The following is a 19,497-nucleotide window of genomic DNA, read 5'->3' on the forward strand; positions in this document are numbered from 1 at the left end:
TTTTATTTTGTAAACGAGGAGCGAACAAAGTATTTCTATTCTACAAGTTGAAACCTTTTCATAAAATATCGGTTATTAAAATTAAACTGTTTCTACATGTTCTATCATCCTTACTTTTTAATTGGTAGTCAGGAAAAATTTTGAAGTTCGGCACACAAACACGGCCCCGAATACAGAAAACACCACATACTTATACCTCACCTCCCCCTGTTTTGAGGCCCAGCACATCCCCCACCTTATCGCACTCTCTCTCACATTCACCCCACTCAGTTCCGTTCAGAAGAACCTCATTCCAGACTCATAAGACTCAACAAGCATTGACGCCCAATATCAAATGAAAATCACGCGCCCTTTAGAAGAATTAAACTTAAACCTTCATATACTGTATTCGCATGCAAGTTGAATGTTTCAGCTTTAACTCATTGGCGTGTTTGAAATCTATTTATGGTGGTTAAATTTTTGTATGACTTATCTCAAATCTTCATCACTTGAGAATAAAATCTCATCGCATAACTGAAGAAAAAAAAGTCGTTCACCCCTTCAAAATGCATGTATTTACCTTGCTCAGTAACCTCACAGCGTGTTCCAATACTCAAAAGTCCGATGAATTAGAAAGAAAAAAAAATTATTATACATGCACTATATACATCCATGCCAAGCCTCCAAAATTCTTGCAGCAGGACGTAGTTATAACACAAAATATTACATCAGAATGTCCAAATATATCAGAAAAAAAGGTTAAAACCTATTTCGGATGAGGGATCTGATCAGGTGGTTTTCCTAGATTGTAAACATTAACTCCACGTCGCTTCAAGGGAATACCCATATAGTTAATGGCAGTTAGGGTTTGCAACTTTCTTTTGTGAACATTCATTTTCCTCACCTTGCCAAGTCCAAACAATGTCCTTCAGTGCTGGCCTCACATCCTCCTCACAAAACTTAGTGTATTCAAGAGTGTCCCCAGCCAACTGTGAAAACTCTACCACCGCCACCTCCGCCGCCACCTGATACAACTCCGCTGTCACCGCCAACTTCCCTTTCCTCCCCTCCTTTTTCCCCTGCAACTTCACAGTAAACTCCTTTTCACATGCCAATCCGAAATTCAACCTTTCAGCTACCACCTGCAGCTTCGCCATGATTGTGGAGGCGGAGCACTTGGACGTAAACATGGACCCTGATTTCCTCTTGGTCTCAAACATGTTCGACAAGTCGAATCCCTCGGACATTGATGATATGAACTCGAATGCATTTAAAAATGGTGGAGTAGGAATATTACCGCTTCTTGTCCTACCCAAATTTCCAATTTTCTCGCCCTTTCCATTTTTATCATCTTCAATGGAATTTGAAGATGCAATTGACTTAGCAAAATTGGAACCCTTTCGAAACCAAGGGTTCCTCATTATTTGCTGAAAGGAAATCCTCTTTTCCGGGTCAACAACCAAAAGCTTTTTGATCAAACACCTTGCGTCCATAGAAATCCATGGCGGAAATTCATAATCTGCCTTGAAAACCTTGCTATAAGTTCTCATCAAGTTCTCATCCTGAAATGGTAAGTACCCGGCAAGAAAAACGAAGAGAACAACACCACAAGACCATATATCAGCCTTGGCTCCATCATATCCTTTTTTCCTCAAAATCTCAGGTGCCACGTAAGCCGGCGTGCCACATTGCGTGTGGAGCATACCATCACTCCAATGCTGCTCTGGCAACGCTGATAACCCGAAATCGGAGACTTTTAAGTCTCCATTTTCGTCCAAAAGAAGATTTTCAGGCTTCAGGTCACGATGTGATACACCACGACTATGGCAAAATTCAACAGCGCTTACGAGTTGTCGAAAGTACTTTCTTGCCATGTCCTCCTTGAGCTTTCCTTTAGATACCTTGGCAAACAGTTCACCTCCTTTTACATGCTCCATGACGAAGAAGATCTTTGTTTTTGTGGCCATGACTTCTTTTAATTGGACAATGTGGGGATGCCGGACTAAGTGCATGATATAAATTTCGCGCTTTATTTGCTCCATTAGGCCTTCTTTCTTGATGTGGTCTTTGTTTATCACTTTGATTGCTACATTTTCTTTCGTGGCGAGGTTTTTGCCATGGTAGACTTTGGCAAAGGTGCCTTGGCCTAGAAGCCTTCCCATCTCATACTTGTCAAATAGAATGTTTCTTGGTGACTTGGGACTCAACTGCTTTTGCTCCTTTCCCTGCATATTTTCAAATATGAATTTTCTATTGAGAATATAAACGAGAAAGAAATTTTAGTGACTCAGTTTATGCCACGAAACATTAGCGTATCATCCAGAGATGGCGAAGACCCCAGGTCCAGAAAAATGGAAGTGATTTTCCTGGTAAACGGTGAGGGATCGATGATTGGAAGAAAATAATTGAGAAACTGAATTTAGGAGAAGGGAAATTTTGTTAATGCTGAAAATGGTCAGAAGCCCAGTTTAGGAAATGTAGATTTGCACCTGAAAATCCAAAAAAAATATATATATAAAAACAACAACTGAGATAAAGGAAAGAAAAGACAAGAGATTTTTCCGGAAAAACGGTGCAATAATCGGAGGTAATTGTGGTTGTTGTTGGATGATTACAAAGGGTGGTGGATGAGGGAAGGTGGAACACTGGATGAGAAAACAAAGGAAAAAAATATTTGGCCAACAGATAATTGGAAATTAAATCTAACTTGGGTTGGAAACGTGTAAAGCATTTGGGGACTGAAGCCAATGCCTAAAAATAACTTGTGAAGTTTTTGATTGACTGTTTTTAGCTGTAGTGAAGCTTCATCTATGGATTTGTACAACTAGAGGCTAGAGCCCATTATTTGAATGAGCAAACTAACTACACATTCGTGAGGCTGTGCATATATACTACGATATATATTTAAGGAGTTGGAAAGAAAACTTGATTGCCATATATATGATGGCACACTGTATACTGCCATATATATTTTAGGAGTTGGAGATAAAAATTTGCATGTAACAGATTCATGTAAATCTTTCCGTTTCTTTCGCCAATGGAAGGCCAAAAAAGAACGTGAATGAGAGATAGGAAGAAAGTGAGTGCAAGAATCTGCGATAGCTAATGTTATATGCATGTTATATGCAAGCCAAGTCCAACACCATTGCCTCCAACAATTGTCGATGGAGAACTTCCTACAATATCGCTTTATATCGCTTTGGGATGTGATATCCACACACCCCATTTTACTTCTCACATACTTTTTTAATTTTCGGCCGTCGGATCGGATGAGTTGAAGAAGATCAACGGACAAAAATTATCAAGAGGTGTGTGAGAAGTAAAATGGGGTGTGTGGATAGCACACCCCTATCGCTTTATATATAGGAACGGTTTCATTGGGGACTTCTTGACACAGTGTCTCTGTATTATCATTTGGGACTGATAGACATATGAGTCTTTTAAGTGGTGAGATACTCTACCTGATCCCACCGTTTATCGCAGTATGGTCAGCGGGCTCTAATACCTCACTCGGCCTGACATCGCTTTTGCTGTTACTCAAGTGTGTCAATCTATATGTTGTCCTTGCACTTATCATCTTCAAAGTGTCAAATGCATTTATCGCTACATAAAAGGCACCAGACATACATACGCATGTGTGGATTATTGTGGGAAAGAGAAGTCATACTGGCAATGTGGTACTAAAACTACTATCAAACGCACTTAATTAAAACACTTGCATGAATTAGTAAGATGAAGGCTACAAATTAAGTGAACCCTAAGCATGACCAAAGCGGAGAAGCTGATGAGTAGATTTTATTTTATATATTTAACCCTATTTTTGGTATATTTTGGTTAATATTTTAAAAGAATTTAGATACTTTGAATTGTATTTTCAATATAGAACTTTTGACTTCTTCTGGAGAAAAACGTGGTCAAATGGATGAAATTTGGAGTAATTCCAGTTGGAGGACGTTCATGAGTTAGTTGGCTTGATCGTATCAAAATATCATATTTTTCCACTAGGCGGTGATTTCCTAGAAATAACATAAAGGAGCAGTGCGAGGTGCTGAAATAGTGATGTTTTGGGCTTAAATTGCGTTTTTGGAGTCCGATATGACATCTGATGGGTTCGTGGCCTTCTGGATATGTGTTCGGAACGTCCTGATCTATAAAACAAGCTATCATGGGCCGGATTTGGAAGATATTTGAGGCTAAAACGTGGCTGGACAAGTACTTGGCAGATTCTCCTAGTTTAATTAGGACTTTATTTTCTAAGATATTTTATTATTACTTTTATTTTCCTAGTTGGAATAAAGGACTTGGTTTCTAGGGTTTGTGCGAGAGCGAGAGGGGATTTTAAGGCTTTTGCCGTTCCTAGTTCTTGTTGGACGCTTCTTTTATTCATTTTGGAGACAGCAGAATTGCTAGGGCTCTTGAAGATTTTCTATTTCAAGGTGTTTTCATTCGTATTCATTCTAATGATATTTTCTTTTATTTTTATTATGAATATACGTGACTAATTCATTTGCTAGGGTTAGGCCATGAACCTTAGCATGAATATATAATTTTATTAATTTGCTTTGAATTATTAATCACCGCGATTAAAACTATATAGATATTTTAATGATTGATCACCATTAAGATATTTAGACAAGTGATTTGATGCAATTTCTGTTGAAACATCACCCTGAAATTGAGGAGGACTTCTTGTGATTAGTAATTGTAAGTTCACTTAAGGCGAACATCACGCTCTTAAGGGTTGCATAGTTTTTAAAAGGGTTTTCACAAAGCTTAATGAGTCTTGCATGTTTATATTTGATCTAAACATCACAGACGGATTTCATGTTAGATATACGATTTCGCTTGAACATCACAAGGAAAATATGCATTCGGAAAACCTAACCTTCAAAGCATGTATGTGGAAATTCATAAGTAATTGATAGGATTGCATAGGATTGTGATGGTGACGGCTAAACCCTAGATTTCTCTAAATTGTTAATTTTAAAAACGTTTTTCTTCTTTGCTGCCATTATTTCCAAATTTCCAATTTCTTTTATTGTTTATCTAATCTTTTCAAATTCATAAATCCCAAATCTTTGATAAAATTTGTTTTAATAATTAATTAAGGGTTAGTTTAATTACAAATTAGTCAAACAATCTTTGGGGATAACGACTTTGCATGAGCAGTAATATTACAATTACCTTGTATTCTTACAAGTATTTTCAATGATTTTAACCCTATTCGTGTAGGTACTAAAAATCCTATTAAAAGCAAGCCAAAAATCCATACGTGAAGTAATCATACCACCATATTGCTTTATGCAAGAGACCCAAAACCCGCAGCACTTTTCAGCCAAATCACGTATAAATGGATACAGTACTTTGATTTGGCATTATAAGAATCAAGCATTATTCAGTCCTATATAGAGTTCAAATGGATAGATCATATCACATTTTTGGGTTCTATTAATAAAGATAAAAAAACATATAAACTCACCAAACTACTAAAACAGCAAAGAAAATATAAATTTATTAGATGAAGTGGATAATCCTGAACAGCCTACGGTAAGAGCATGAAAGTCCGGATCCGGCTTCTTTGCCTTCCCACTTCTCATACACTCTCATCCCCTCCTATTTTGTGTGGCCAAGGTTAAATCACGTCAACATATTATATTGATTTTTTTATAGAGATAATAAGACAAAAAACAATAGTAATATAAAATGTTGACGTAGCTTAACCGTGACCGCACAAAATAGAAAGGGATGAGAGTGTATGGGAAGTGGGAGGGTAGAGAAGCCAAGTCCTGAAAGTCCTATAACAATCTGATTATGGGCTGTAAAGCAATATATTATGGGTTGTAAAGCAATATAAAGTATACAGATAAATGGAAGGGTGAGAGAAAGATAGATAAAGAATATTAATGATATATAGAAGCTGTTAACCTAGTAGAAAGTGTAAGGAGGAAGACTTTGATTCGGCCCACTAAACTTGACTTCTTTTCTTTCTTTTCTGGTTTATTTGCTTTGCTTTTGCTGCCCTCTTTAAAAGACATTTTTTCTATCTCCTCTCTATGCATAAAGATTCATCAATAAGTACAGGTGAAACCAACCAACGTCGTTAAGCTTCGCATTTGTATTTAGCTAGTCTATAATCATAATCATGGGTTTCAATGTATGAGATCTTGTAGCACTTACCAATGAGGTCCTATCGATTAGTATTACACAGAAGAAATCAATTATAGACACTAATATAATTAGATCTGCTCTTCATAGACAATTATTTGATGCAATTAGAATTGTTCACAACAATAAAATGATTATAAAAAAAAATCTACCCACCTCGCAGTATCACGCCCCCCCCCCCCCTTTGCCCCCACCCCCGCCCCCGCACCCGCCCCCGAAATTATTGGTGCGGCGGTTAGGCATCCTTAGACAAAAGAGTGGTCTTTTAGGATTGGTCTGTTGTGTGTCACCACAAGATTTATAACATACTTCAGTATGAGCATGAAACTTACTATACGTGTATGCAACCTTGGAACTTAGAAATGTTAGCAACTTTCATTTGGGATCTTCTCGTTCTACCTTCTCGACTACCTTTCTCATTTTACAATGTCGTTTGATGATCGAAACTGTCCACTTTCTATAAACTACCAATTATAGATCATCTATGCAAAAAATAAACTAAACCGAAATCAAGCCAAACCTAACCAACTATTCGTATGATGAGTTCAAAATGGTTTAGGCCCAGTTTGGTATTACTTTTATTTTTTTAAAACTAAGAACTACTTCAATTTAAAATTATACAATTAAAATAAATATAGGCTTATTATAAAAACAATGGCTTCTAGGCACAGTTTTTTAAAGCAATTTGTAGGTTGTTTTTAAAAGTTGCTTTTATAATAAACAAAGTTGAATATTTAATGATTATTATTCAATTCATGTATACCCTTATCAGGTTTTAAAAACAACATTATTTTGTTCTTCTATACACATTTTACCCCTTGGAGAGCAAAATGATCGTCAACACTTACCACTACAAATACTAACCTTACAACACCACCATTGTTGCCGCCTCCACCACCACCACCACCACAACCATAATCGCCACCAATACCACCACAATCATAACCCCATGATTGTCATTGCCACCACCATCGTTGCCGCCGCCACCCACATCGCTACTGCCGACACCGCCACCACCATTGTTGCCACCGCCACCACCACCACCACTAACTACAATTGCGACCGCAACGACAACAACAAACGTCAGCACTGCAACTGATGCTACCCCTACCACCATTGTTCCTCTACACCCTAAGACCAACTCCAGTGGTGGGCTAAAAGCCAAATTACCCCCCAAAATTTCCCCCCAAACCCAATCCAACCCAAGAGAAAATTTTGGGCTAAAAGCTAAATGCTAAATGCTAAATGCTAAACCAAGGACAGATTCTCCCCCCCCCCCCCCAAATTTAGCCCAGAAATCGGAATTAAAATTTTTCAATATTTATTAGAATTTAAATTTTTTTTTAGATTAAAATGTTCATAAAATTAATTTACGATAGTCTATATATTTATTTTTTTAATTTAATTTAACAAAAAAAAATAGCCTAAGTTCATTATTTAATAATCTCGGGCTAAAATTTTAGGCTAGAACGGTTGGAGCAGAAAAGCTATTTCTGGGCTAAAAACTAAATTTTTCAGGCTAAAATATTTGGCTTTTAGCCCAGCCATTGGAGATGGTCTAACTACTACACCTCACTATTGGCGCCACCACCACTTCCCTTGCCATTACTATCGTTGCTACCACCCCCTCTACCATGTCTAACTTTGTCAACATATGCCAATTAATTATATCACTTTTACAATAAAATTTACTAAACGCTTTTACATTTCTTTTCATACTCACAAAAATTTTAAAAATATAGTTTACTATTTACCAAACGCTCAACTATTTTATTTAATGTTTGGTTATTCTTAAAGTACAACAATACAATCCCTCCAAGCTCTTTAATGGGCTCCTCTGAAATTCCTATATGGGAGAAGGTCTAGCGAAAAATCCGGCCCGTATTTTTTATAGTTGGGCTGTCGACAATTGATCAAGTGAGGTGGTTTCTTCCAAATCCAAATAACTTTTCACTAGGCCTAGTGCATCCCTCGCTGATTAAGTCATGCGTTGAGCAAACTTGTTTATTTTGTTATTCACTCTATTTTGAAAATATTAGGCTATTACTCAACATTGGTATGCAAAAGCACTTGTGATATATGCATGTCACCAAATTTTTAGGGACAATTGAATTTTAAACCTTTCCAAGTTTGTATAATGATGGTTTTGTTTTGATATACAATGATATAGTATTAAAGGGTGAATGATTTGGATTGTGCTAGACCATGAACTAGTCATAATAATTTGGTATCGAACTTATCATAAACGAGATTCAAAGACCCACTAAATTACAATACTAAACGGCTTCCAAGTTTACAGTATTTGTTGATTTGATACATCATCTTTTAAATGTTGAAATGTTGGATCCAAAGTTATGTTTTAGTTGTAGTGTTAAACATCTGTTACTTAATTAGTTAATTGATCATTAATTGGTGTTATAAAAAACAAGAGTCCTATAAATGTGTTCCCTTTGTGTGTACTGTTGTTTGAATCGACCCACAATTAGCGAGCATAAAAGATTTAGTATTAAACTTGTCGACATCCACAAGAGTCCACTTAAGATTTTTTTTTATTTATAAATAATGAGAAAAAACAACATTTTTTAAACATAATATATTCCTTTAATTCATGGAATGAAACTAGTGAAAGAAAAATTGAAAAAGTTAAAGATTTATAATTTCTTTAAAAATATTTTCTTGCTTTAACTTAATTTTTCTACATAATAACCGTAATGCAATACTTCGATACAGATATCGAGGACCGTCTACATCAATTATCTTATAGTTTTCACGTGTGGACGACAATTAATCTGTATTTAGTCATTCTGAAGTCAATCTCTGTTTTCTGGAAGGAATATCGAACTTTTGGAAATTATCATAATTAATTAACATGCAGTTGAATCAAGCAAGAACAACTTTAAGAATTCTCAGTCTCACACACGTGCAAAGACGGAAGACCAGATTACGTGGTTCTGAAACTTCTTCCCAGCTATTCAAAATTAGAATTCGTACTTTTAGAATGGATGAAAATGTTTTTGTTGAAAATATTTCTGAAATCAATTCTTAGTTAAAATGTAAGTGAAATCTGAAAAAAAATACTTAAAGTGTTTTTTTGCAAGAAATACATAACTGGTGCTTCTTGAATGAAGCACTTCAAGTGCTTTCGGAATCTAAGAACATTTTCTCTAAAAATGTTTTCAGTTATTAAAAGCACTTCTAAACGAACCATTCATCAATTTGGTTGTACATATAAACTCATTAACTTAACGTAGACATGAAAAATCCCCTAAAATTCTTCAATGAGACTATGGTAGATTTAATGTTTGCAGGTTCAATGGATATCTTGACCGTTACGTACCAAATTGCCAAATAATACTAATCTTAGTCACCAAGATGCCCCTTGACTTTGACACTTAGCTACTTGCATGTCACTTGGGTTCGTGGTCCAAACATTCAGGCCATACGATTTAATTGATAACGATCTCCTATACATGATTCATTTGCAATTAAATATGTAATACCGGTGTTATGCATTCACAGTATGACACATTAATTATTTCATAATTTTGATGCTCTTAATAATAAAGAGTGTAAGTAGGATATCATGCTGCTTGTTATCATTAGAGTGTCGTGTTAGTAGCAAAAAAATATTGCATGTTTTAAACTTTTTTTATTTGTTTTTTCTTTTGATACAAGCAATAGTAAAAGGAGAAAAACAAATCTAAAGACATCGTATGTAAAAATAATTATTTTCGGCAACTTGGATTACAAGACTTTACCAATGCTTTAAACTTGGAATTACTATAAGTTAGCTATATATTATTGACCCAAAACTCGCTTTGACTACAAATTAGATATAGAAGAGACGACCCAAGCAAGCAAGTCCTGGAAGTCCCCACCAGACCCTAGCGAAAGGAATTTCTTTGGAAATGGATGTATCTGGAGAGTTTAGGATCTGGATTCAATGTCTTGATTTGTTTTGGCAATTTCTAATTTGACCCAGCCGTTTCCCCCACTCTCTCATCTACATTCTTAAACTGGTGCATTTTTTTATTCTTAAACTATACAGTGTACTCTTTTTTTTCAACTAATTATCTCACTTCAACATTTCACTATTTCAATTAAAATCCAATGAATCATCCCATGCAGGTTTTGTTGGAGAACAATTTAGAAACAAAAATAACAGAAATACAAAACTTGAAATACTATACTTTATTATTGAAATATACTTGAGATACAGAATGAAATAACAAAATAACTACAGAAAATAAAATAATACTAATTTGATTGAATCAAAGGTAGAGGCTAGCGAAATAGCTATGTCTTTCGAACAGTATTTTCGTCCCACTCTTGTGCTTGTGGTTCTACAACGTCTGCTCAACCAGGATAAAACTACCTAATTCTACAACCCGCTTTAGATTATAGAATTCTATCGAATTGTTTTGTGTGTGTTACTCTCTGAAAATTTTGTACGGAAGGAAAAGAGGAAAAAAAGATGATCCTACTTGGAAACCGTGATTGCAAGTATATAGGTTGTTTCACACCTTTTCAAATACATGTTCAGCGTATGTGAAAATACTTACCTCTTTCTAAGAGCTATGTCTCTTAATCAAAACGTTTTTTAATTAATAAATTAATTAAAAACTTAATCCGAATTTAAAATCAATGAATCTGATTAATTTTATATTCCAAGGCCCAAGGCCTTTGTCTTGATTAATTAATATTAATTGTATTAGGCTATATTATACAAACCTAATCCACAACCATAAGGCTCAAGCCTTCAATCATTTTCCAAATGGTCCAAATCCTAACTACTAGTATACAGGACTAGACCTATATAAAGGCCATTGAGAATTCAATGTTTCCCGATGTGGGACAATAAGAGTCCTAAAACTCCTACAATACCTCACATTTTGAGACGACTATTTGGTCCTAGAGAAGCTAAGATACGAGAGTAAACAATATATATGACATACATCAGAAGATGTGTCTTTTGGACTGGATTAAAATCTTGAACTGTTCATCTCCGCAGTAAACCAAGACAATAAGCAAAACATATGCCACACCAACACATCACAAATTCATTCATTTGTGTTCTTTTTGGTCCTGAACAAATCCTGGATTCATGAGAGCTTTTAGAGAATGTAGCCATGTAATTCTGATAAATGCTACCCCACATTTACTCTCATATAAGTGATATTGATTAAGAATAGGCTGCTACTATTCCACTTGATTTACAAGTATCAGTATCATTAAACTAAAGTATCCTACACCCATCAGCAGTCACCACACTTCTTCCATCATAGGAATGGGTATGTAAGTGTGTTTTTTCTTTAAATCTAGCCAAACCAGTTTGCATATTAAACCAAGACCATGGGATCTCCAATAAGCTAGGTTAGGTTTCCGTTTGGCAATTTCATTTTACTCTATTGGCTTTAAACTCATTCCCCTCGATGTACGCTTAACTTGCTCTCTAGACAAACCTTTAGTAAGCGGATCCGCAATATTATCCTTTGACTTAAGATAGTCAATAGAAATTATACCACTAAAGAGCCATTGCTTTATTGTATTATGCATTCGTCTAATTTGTCTAGACTTCCCATTGTATACACTATTTTTAGCTCGATATTGTGCAGCTAAACCATCACAGTGTATACATATTGCCGTTATAGGGTTAGGCCATATGGGAACATCTTCCAAAAAATCTCTTAGCCACTCATCTTCTTCTCCAGCCTTATCGAGAGCTATAAATTATGATTCATCGTTGATCGGGCTATGCACGTTTGTTTGGAAGATTTCCAAGATATTGCTGCTCCTCCGAAAGTAAACACATATCCACTTGTGGTTTTCGTATCAGTACTATCGAATATCCAATTCGCATCAGTAAATCCTTCAAGCACAGGAGGATACCTCGTATAATGCAATTCATACTTCATTGTATGCTTAAGTATCTCAATACTCGAATTAAAGCTTCCCAATGATCATGCCCAGGATTGCATGTATATCTACTCAGTCTACTCACTGAGTATGTTATATCAGGCTTTATACAGTTCATAATGTACATAAGGCTTCCAATAACTTGTGAATATTCACGTTGAGATATAGCATCACCACTATTTTTCTTTAGTTTGCTATTGGCATCAAAAGGAGTAATTGCATCTTTACTTTTCAAATGACCATACTTTCTAAGTGTAGCTTCTATATAATGGGATTGTGTGAGAGTATAACCTTCTTGGTTTCTTTTGATTTTTATACCAAGAATCATATCAGCTAGACCAAGATCTTTCATATCGAAACTTGATTTCAATATCTTCTTGGTCCAATTTATTATCTCTTTGTTAGTTCTCATTATAAGCATATCATCTTCATATAAACACAACATAACACAAGCATTATTTTGAGTTTTTGTGTATACACAATTATCACACTCATTTATCTTAAACCCATGTGTGATCATAATATGGTCAAAATTTTCATGCCATTGCTTTGGAGCTTGTTTAAGCCCATATAATGATTTCACAAGTTTACAAACTTTGTGTTCTTGACCTTTAACCACAAACCCCTCGGGTTGTTCCATATATATTTCCTCATCTAAGTCTCAATTTAAGAATGCAGTCTTTACATCCATTTGATGTATTTCCATGTTATGGAGTGTAGCTACAACAATCAACAGTCTTATTGCCGTAATTCTCATTACAGGTGAGTATGTATCAAAGAAATCCAAACCAGGTTTTTGACGGTATCCTTTAGCTACCAAACGAGCCTTATATTTGTCAATTGTACCATGTGGTTTTAATTTCTTCATAAAGATCCATTTGTACCCAATTGGCTTATTGCCAGGGGGCAGATTGACTAATTTCCATGTATGATTTTGCATAATGGAATCTACCTCGCTATTAACTACATCCTTCCAAAATGGAGCTTCAGAAGTGGTCATGGTCTCCTTAAATGATTGAGGTTTTTTCTCAATTAACAAGGTCACAAAATCAGGCCCAAAATCCTTTCGAATTTTTGTCCTTTTACTCCTTCTAGGTTCAAGTTCTTCTTCTTCTTGAACTCTAGACGAGGATGAACCATCATCATGTTCTCTAGGTTCGTCATTAACCTCAGATACATCATCATGTAATCTCTTTTTCAAGAAATTAGACTTGCCCATTTTGTATGGAAATATATCCTAAAAAATTATTGCATTTGTAGATTCTATAATAGTATTGACATGTATATCGCTGACTTTAGAATGAAAAACTAAGAATCTATAAGCCGAACTATTAGATGCAAAACCAATAAAAACACAATCTATAGTTTTAGGCCCTAATTTTGTTCTCTTTGGCAATGGGACTTGTACTTTTGCCAGGCAACCCCACACTTTAAGCAATTTAAATGTTGGGGGTTCTTCCTTTCCATAATTCATATGGTGATTCCTTTCTTGTTTTAGGTGGAATGCGATTCAAAATTTTATTTGCAATAAGTAAAGCTTCACCCCACAAATTGTGTGGAAGCCCAGAGCTATTCAACATGGAATTGATCATGTCTTTAAAAGTCCTATTTCTCCGTTCGGCAACATCGTTTTGTTGTGGTGTATAGGGGGCTGTTGTTTAATGAATTATGCCATGTGTGGCACAAAATTCAGCAAAGGCATGAGACTCATATTCTCCTCCCCTATCGAACCTTAAGACTTTAATCTTCTTGTTAAGTTGATTCTCAACTTCTGCCTTATATGTCTTAAACATATCCAAGGTCTCATCTTTACTATGAAGTAAATAAACGTAACAATACTTACTGAAGTCATCTATAAATGTTACATAAATAGTTCTTTCCACCACAAGTTGGATATGATCTAAAATCACACAAGTCATTATGAATTAAATCTAATAAATCATTGGATTTTTCATGCACTGATTTAAAGCTTTAACTTGCAAATTTGGATTCTGTACAAGTGTCACATTTAACATTATCTAAATAATCAAGTTTGGGCAGCAAACCTATATTATGCATTCTAAAAAGAGAACGAAAATTTACATGTCCTAGCCTAGAGTGCCATAAATTAGACGAATCAACAATCTAAACAAAAACATTATTTATTTCATTCATAACATTAGCAAGTACATTTAGTTTGAATAATCCATCAGCAAGGTAACCCTTCCTTACCAACATTCCCCTTTAGTTAATAAAAACTTATTGGACTCAAAAACTAGTTTGAATCCCTTGTTACTAAGGATAGGACCATAAACAAGATTCTTCCTTATATTGGGGACATGCAGCACATCAAAGAGGGTTAATTCCTTTCCAAAAGTGAATTTTAGAACACATTTCCCTATTCCAACCACAACAGATGCAGAAGCATTTTCCATGAACGACTGCTCGTTCCTCTCGACTTTCTGGTATGAAGAGAACATATTTCTATCACCACATACATGGTGAGTTACACTGGTATCTATCAACCAATCAGTGTGGTCAGATGCAAGGTTGATTTCAGAAATCATTGCAGCCAATGCATCCACATCATTTTCAATCAGGTTTGCGCGGTTGTTGTTGCCTTGATTTCCAGGACCTTGATCCCTTCGATGGCAACATTCTTGAGTCATATGGCCTTGTTTTCCACAAACCCAACAACTTCCCTTAATTTTCTTGAAGTCTTTGCTTTTCACACCAAGGACAAAGTTCTTTTCTTTCTTCTTAATGTTCTAGAATTTTGGCCTTTGCTTTGATGAACTTCTTTCAACAACATTTACCTTGGTTTCCATACTCGAAACTAGGCCCCTCTCATTCTTTCTATTATCTTCCTCAATTCTCAGCCTTACAATGAAATCCTCGAGGGTCATCTCCTTACGTTTGTGCTTGAGAAATTTTTTGAACTCCTTCCAAGAATGTGGCAGTTTCTCTATAAAAGACGCCACTTGAAAAGACTCATTGATCACCATCCCTTCAACATGAATGTCATGGATGATTTTCTGGAGATCTTCAATTTGAGAGACAACGGACTTGGAATCTACCATTTTGTAGTCCAAAAATTTTCCCACGATAAATTTCTCAAGTGAGTCCCAAAGTTCCTTAGCTGTTTTGCATACCACATAGACATCATACAACGAATCATATAATGCATTGAGAATATAATTTCTGCAGAGGAAATCATTATGATTCCAGGCATCTATAGTTGTCAAAGTTTCTATAGAGCATGTATTATCTCTTTCCGCACTAGGCACAGTCTCACACATAACATGAACCAGATTCAGAGTTGTCAAATAAAACAGCATTTTCTGCTGCCATCTTTTGAAGTCTCCACCCTTAAATTTCTCAGGCTTTTCAGAATGAGGTTTAGTTCCTAATTGTTACATACCATTCGAAGATTGTTGGAGAACAATTTAGAAACAAAAAATAACAGAAATACAGAACTTGAAATACTTATACTTTATTACTAAAATATACTTGCCATACAAAAGGAAATAACAAAATAAATACAGAAAACAAAATAATACTAACTTGATTGAACCAAAGGTAGAGGCTAGTGCAATAGCTATGTCCTTCAAACAGTATTACCGTCTCACTTTTGTGCTTGTGGTTCTACAACATTTGCTCGACCAAGATACAATTACCTAATTCTACAACCCACATTGGATTATAGAATTCTAGCGAATTGTTTTATGTGTTTACTCTCTGGAAATTTTGTACGAAAGGAGAAAAGGAAGAAAAGATGATCCTACTTGGAAACAGTGATTGCAAAGATATAGGTTGTTTCACACCTTTTCAAATACATGTTCAACGTATTTGAAAATACACAACTCTTTCTAAGAGCTGTGTCTCTTAATCAAAACATTTTTTAATTAATAAATTAATTAAAAACTTAATCTGAATTTAAAATTAATGAATCTGATTAATTTTAAATTCCAAGGCCCAAGACCCTTGTCTTGATTAATTAATATTTATTGTATTAGGCTATATTATACAAACCTAATCCACACCCAAGCCTTCAATCTTTTTCCAAATGGTCCAAATCCTAACTACTAGTATAAAGGACTAGACCTATATAAAGGCCATTGGGAATTCAATATTTCCCGATGTGGGACAATAAGAGTCTCAAAACTCCTACAAGTTTTTCATGCAAGTCTTACTTGAAATCTCTCATTTTGGACGCTTGACTAATATACAACTTATTAACTTTCATTCAATAAGGTTCTAAAAGGCGCTAGTCTAGCGTCTAGGTATTGTTTTTATTTTTAATTAAATTTATTACGTACATATAAATAAATACATATTTATACTTAAAAAAAATACATTAGTGTATTGGATATATAAATTGCAAAACAAAATGACAAATAAATTATAAAGTACTAGAACATATTGAAAATAAGGATAACAAACATGTAATGAGTGTTCATTCAATATCCAACAAGTCACTTACGATTTAATTAAAAAAAAAAAGCTTAATGGAAGTTATATATTTTATGTCTAAATGAGAATCGCAATTTAGGCGGTCTAGGCGGATGCTTATGCAAGTTTACGCGTCTTTTATTATTATTTTTAAACTTCTAAAGATTAATCGTGACAATATTCAACCGCCTACCACCCAGGCAGAGTCCTTTTACATTGACATTCAAGCCTTTCCTTCATTTTAACTATTTAGACTTTTATTAATCTATGATCCTTTGCAACAACTTTCTTTGCGACAAATCTTTTTAGGAATGTCCCATGTAATATTATTTGCAAAAATATTTCCAATTCATTGAGACATTAATTTGAAATTCTTTTTTCTTGTAAAATAATATTTCCAGTTCGTGTTTTTTCTTGTAGAAATTTTTGTGTTTATACTCTTTTAAAGGGTTAAAACGAGTACCGTTGAGTGACCTGAACCAAACCATTAGTTTAATGAGTTACTAACGGGTTCATCCATTGTCAATCCGGACCCTTTAAGGCTCAAACTATAAAATTTAATTTTTTGTGTTGGAGAATAGGACCTCATATCAGACATATGACGTAATAACACAATTGATATATGAGATTTTCCACCCTTAAGATTACCGAGACCTTTTGACGGTGTTTCTAATGGACTAAATGAGCCAAAAGGTTTTAATGTTTCTTGATCGTGTATGATTTTGTCCAGTCTTAGTTACTTTTTTTTTAGGAGAAACGATTCGTCTTTGAGAACATCCCGAATTTAATCCGGATGTTCCTTGAATCGAAAAGAATCTAAACCATGTAAAAACAAAACCATTCTAGCTAATATGTGTGCTACTGTATTAGCAGAACTTTGGGGCATGTGAGACTTGCGCAATATCAAAGGAGCAAAGCTACTGTTGTCGTCCGTAATAGGACTAAGCAGGGAAACATCACGCTGGAGTGAATCCAAACACACAAACTAGACTAAGTTACTCACTTTCAACCAAAATGTTGGAAAAGCGATGCTCCACCGCCCACCGCCCACGCCAAACGGACCCCTTTTCTTGTTGCCAAAATGTCCACATGCACGGTCTGGGTGGGACATGTGAGGAAACCGTCGCACAGAAGGTCCAACGAAACCACCAATCTCAGTTACTTAAATTTGGACTAAGGCCATCTCCAACAGAATATAAGATACTAATATGCAGAAACCTATGAAATGTTGTTGCTGTAAACTGTAATTGAGCTAACAAAATTAAAAGAAATGCAACACAAAGAAATGATTGGTCTGGTTAACCCATATATTATTAGGGATGTTTCAATTGAGGATTGTGCTTCTTGACTGCTTAATAAAATACCGTAAACCTAATTATGCAAAGAAGAAAAAAAGATTAGTAAAAAGTGCTTAATAAAAAGTTCCCCAAAGTTCCCCACGCCATCAAATTATTCAGTTCACACTTTAATCCGCGTGCATTTGTATCATCAATAATCTAATTTATTTTATTTATCTTTTCTTTGAACTAAAGTACTGTATATGATGTCAAACCAAAACGTGTACATGTGATTCATTTCCTTTTAAATTGAAAGATGTGTTCCACATTTCTCTTGTAGTCCCTAGCCAATTCCTGCTCAGAAGACTTTGGTTAATTTATATTTAGTTTATTTTTTTATTCCTTTTAATATTTGCGTTCTTGGAGTAAATTAGACAATGCATACTCTCACTACAAGCACTGTTCCTATTCCGGCTACAATATATTATCGAGGCAATTCAATCAAGTTTTTGGTAATTTAATCATGTTTTTGAATTGGACATTCTTTCCAATTGTACAAAGATGGAACAAAAAATATAAAGGACCGGCCGGACATCACTAAAGAAAAGGGAATGCATTGCATGCGTTTGTATTTTATGGAAAATAATAGAATATTATCAACCATACCACAAAGAACAAAAAGAAATTATGGGATATCGACATGTAGGCTTTGTAGTTCTATTTGGAAAATGACGAATTCGGGGGACCATCTTTGTTGTGATCTGGCAATTCCATGCATCTACCAGGTGAAGCTGATCTCATGCATGGCGTCGAATGCGAACACTGTGAATCCTAAAGGAGAGGAAGCATCCAAATTTATCTTTTCTCGTATGAATCTCCGCCAAACAATTGGTCCCCAATTTATTGAAGATGACTTTGGATATTTGTGAGGATCCCGGAGATCTGTGAATCATGTCTGTTTATCGTACATTGTGAGGTCAGAAATCATTTTAAATATTTTTATTTAAAAATAAACATAAACATTACTTGACAAAAACTGATCGCACGATATACGATTAACAAACACCATTCACGGATCCTCAAGATCCTCACCAAAAGAATCTGGAGAGGATCGTGTTGGTATTTGTACTTCTCTTTAATATGAGTAGGAAAATGATGAGTTCAGTTCCTAAACATAGTTTTATTTTTTATACAAGCGATATTCTACATTGATTTATATTAAAAGGATAGAGAGGGTTGTACGCAAGTCATAATGAGTTTAAAAGGAAGACCTTAATTATTAAAACAATCCTCCACTTACGATTCCTAATTATGCGTACTTGAGTCATTTTGTTTGTTGATTTAATTAAACACCATAAAGTGAAAACCCTAATTCCTAACCCTAAACCTATTAAAGCAATTCAAAATCAGATAGTCAAATTAAAATATTAATCTTATTGTGAAACTAATTTTAAAGTTGGGTGAGAGAGAGAGAGGGAGGGGAGAAAGAAAAGGGCTTAGGTGTATGAGAAATCGTGTCTTCACTTCCTAGTCTTGTACCTTTGTTTATACTAATCATGATGAATTTTCTAGCCTTACAAGTCATACAAAGCATATGAGCATTTGATCTCCAAATCCTATAGAGATTCTACTTTAAGTTTACACAATCATATTTCTAATTAATAAAATTATTTACAACAATCCCCTTAAGTGTGTACAACTTATGAAGTAGTTGCATCGAGTATTCATA

The 19,497-nt window shown here is 34.9% G+C and overlaps 2 protein-coding genes across 2 annotated transcripts; both read right to left on the reverse strand.

Moving 5' to 3' along the window:
* Positions 1-589: 589 nt before the first annotated feature.
* Positions 590-2,473, reverse strand: LOC103438781 (CBL-interacting serine/threonine-protein kinase 5). The gene has a single exon (XM_008377332.3). It carries the CDS (start codon positions 2,208-2,210, stop codon positions 831-833), a length of 1,380 nt encoding a protein of 459 aa, XP_008375554.1. The 5' UTR covers positions 2,211-2,473; the 3' UTR covers positions 590-830.
* Positions 2,474-14,807: 12,334 nt separating this feature from the next.
* Positions 14,808-15,377, reverse strand: LOC139193442 (uncharacterized). Its single transcript, XM_070816464.1, has one exon. The coding sequence runs from the start codon at positions 15,375-15,377 to the stop codon at positions 14,808-14,810; it is 570 nt and encodes a 189-aa protein (XP_070672565.1).
* Between the last annotated feature and the right edge of the window lie 4,120 nt (positions 15,378-19,497).

This window comes from Malus domestica, chromosome 17, assembly GCF_042453785.1.
Source record: "Malus domestica chromosome 17, GDT2T_hap1".
NCBI classification, from domain to species: Eukaryota; Viridiplantae; Streptophyta; class Magnoliopsida; order Rosales; family Rosaceae; genus Malus; species Malus domestica.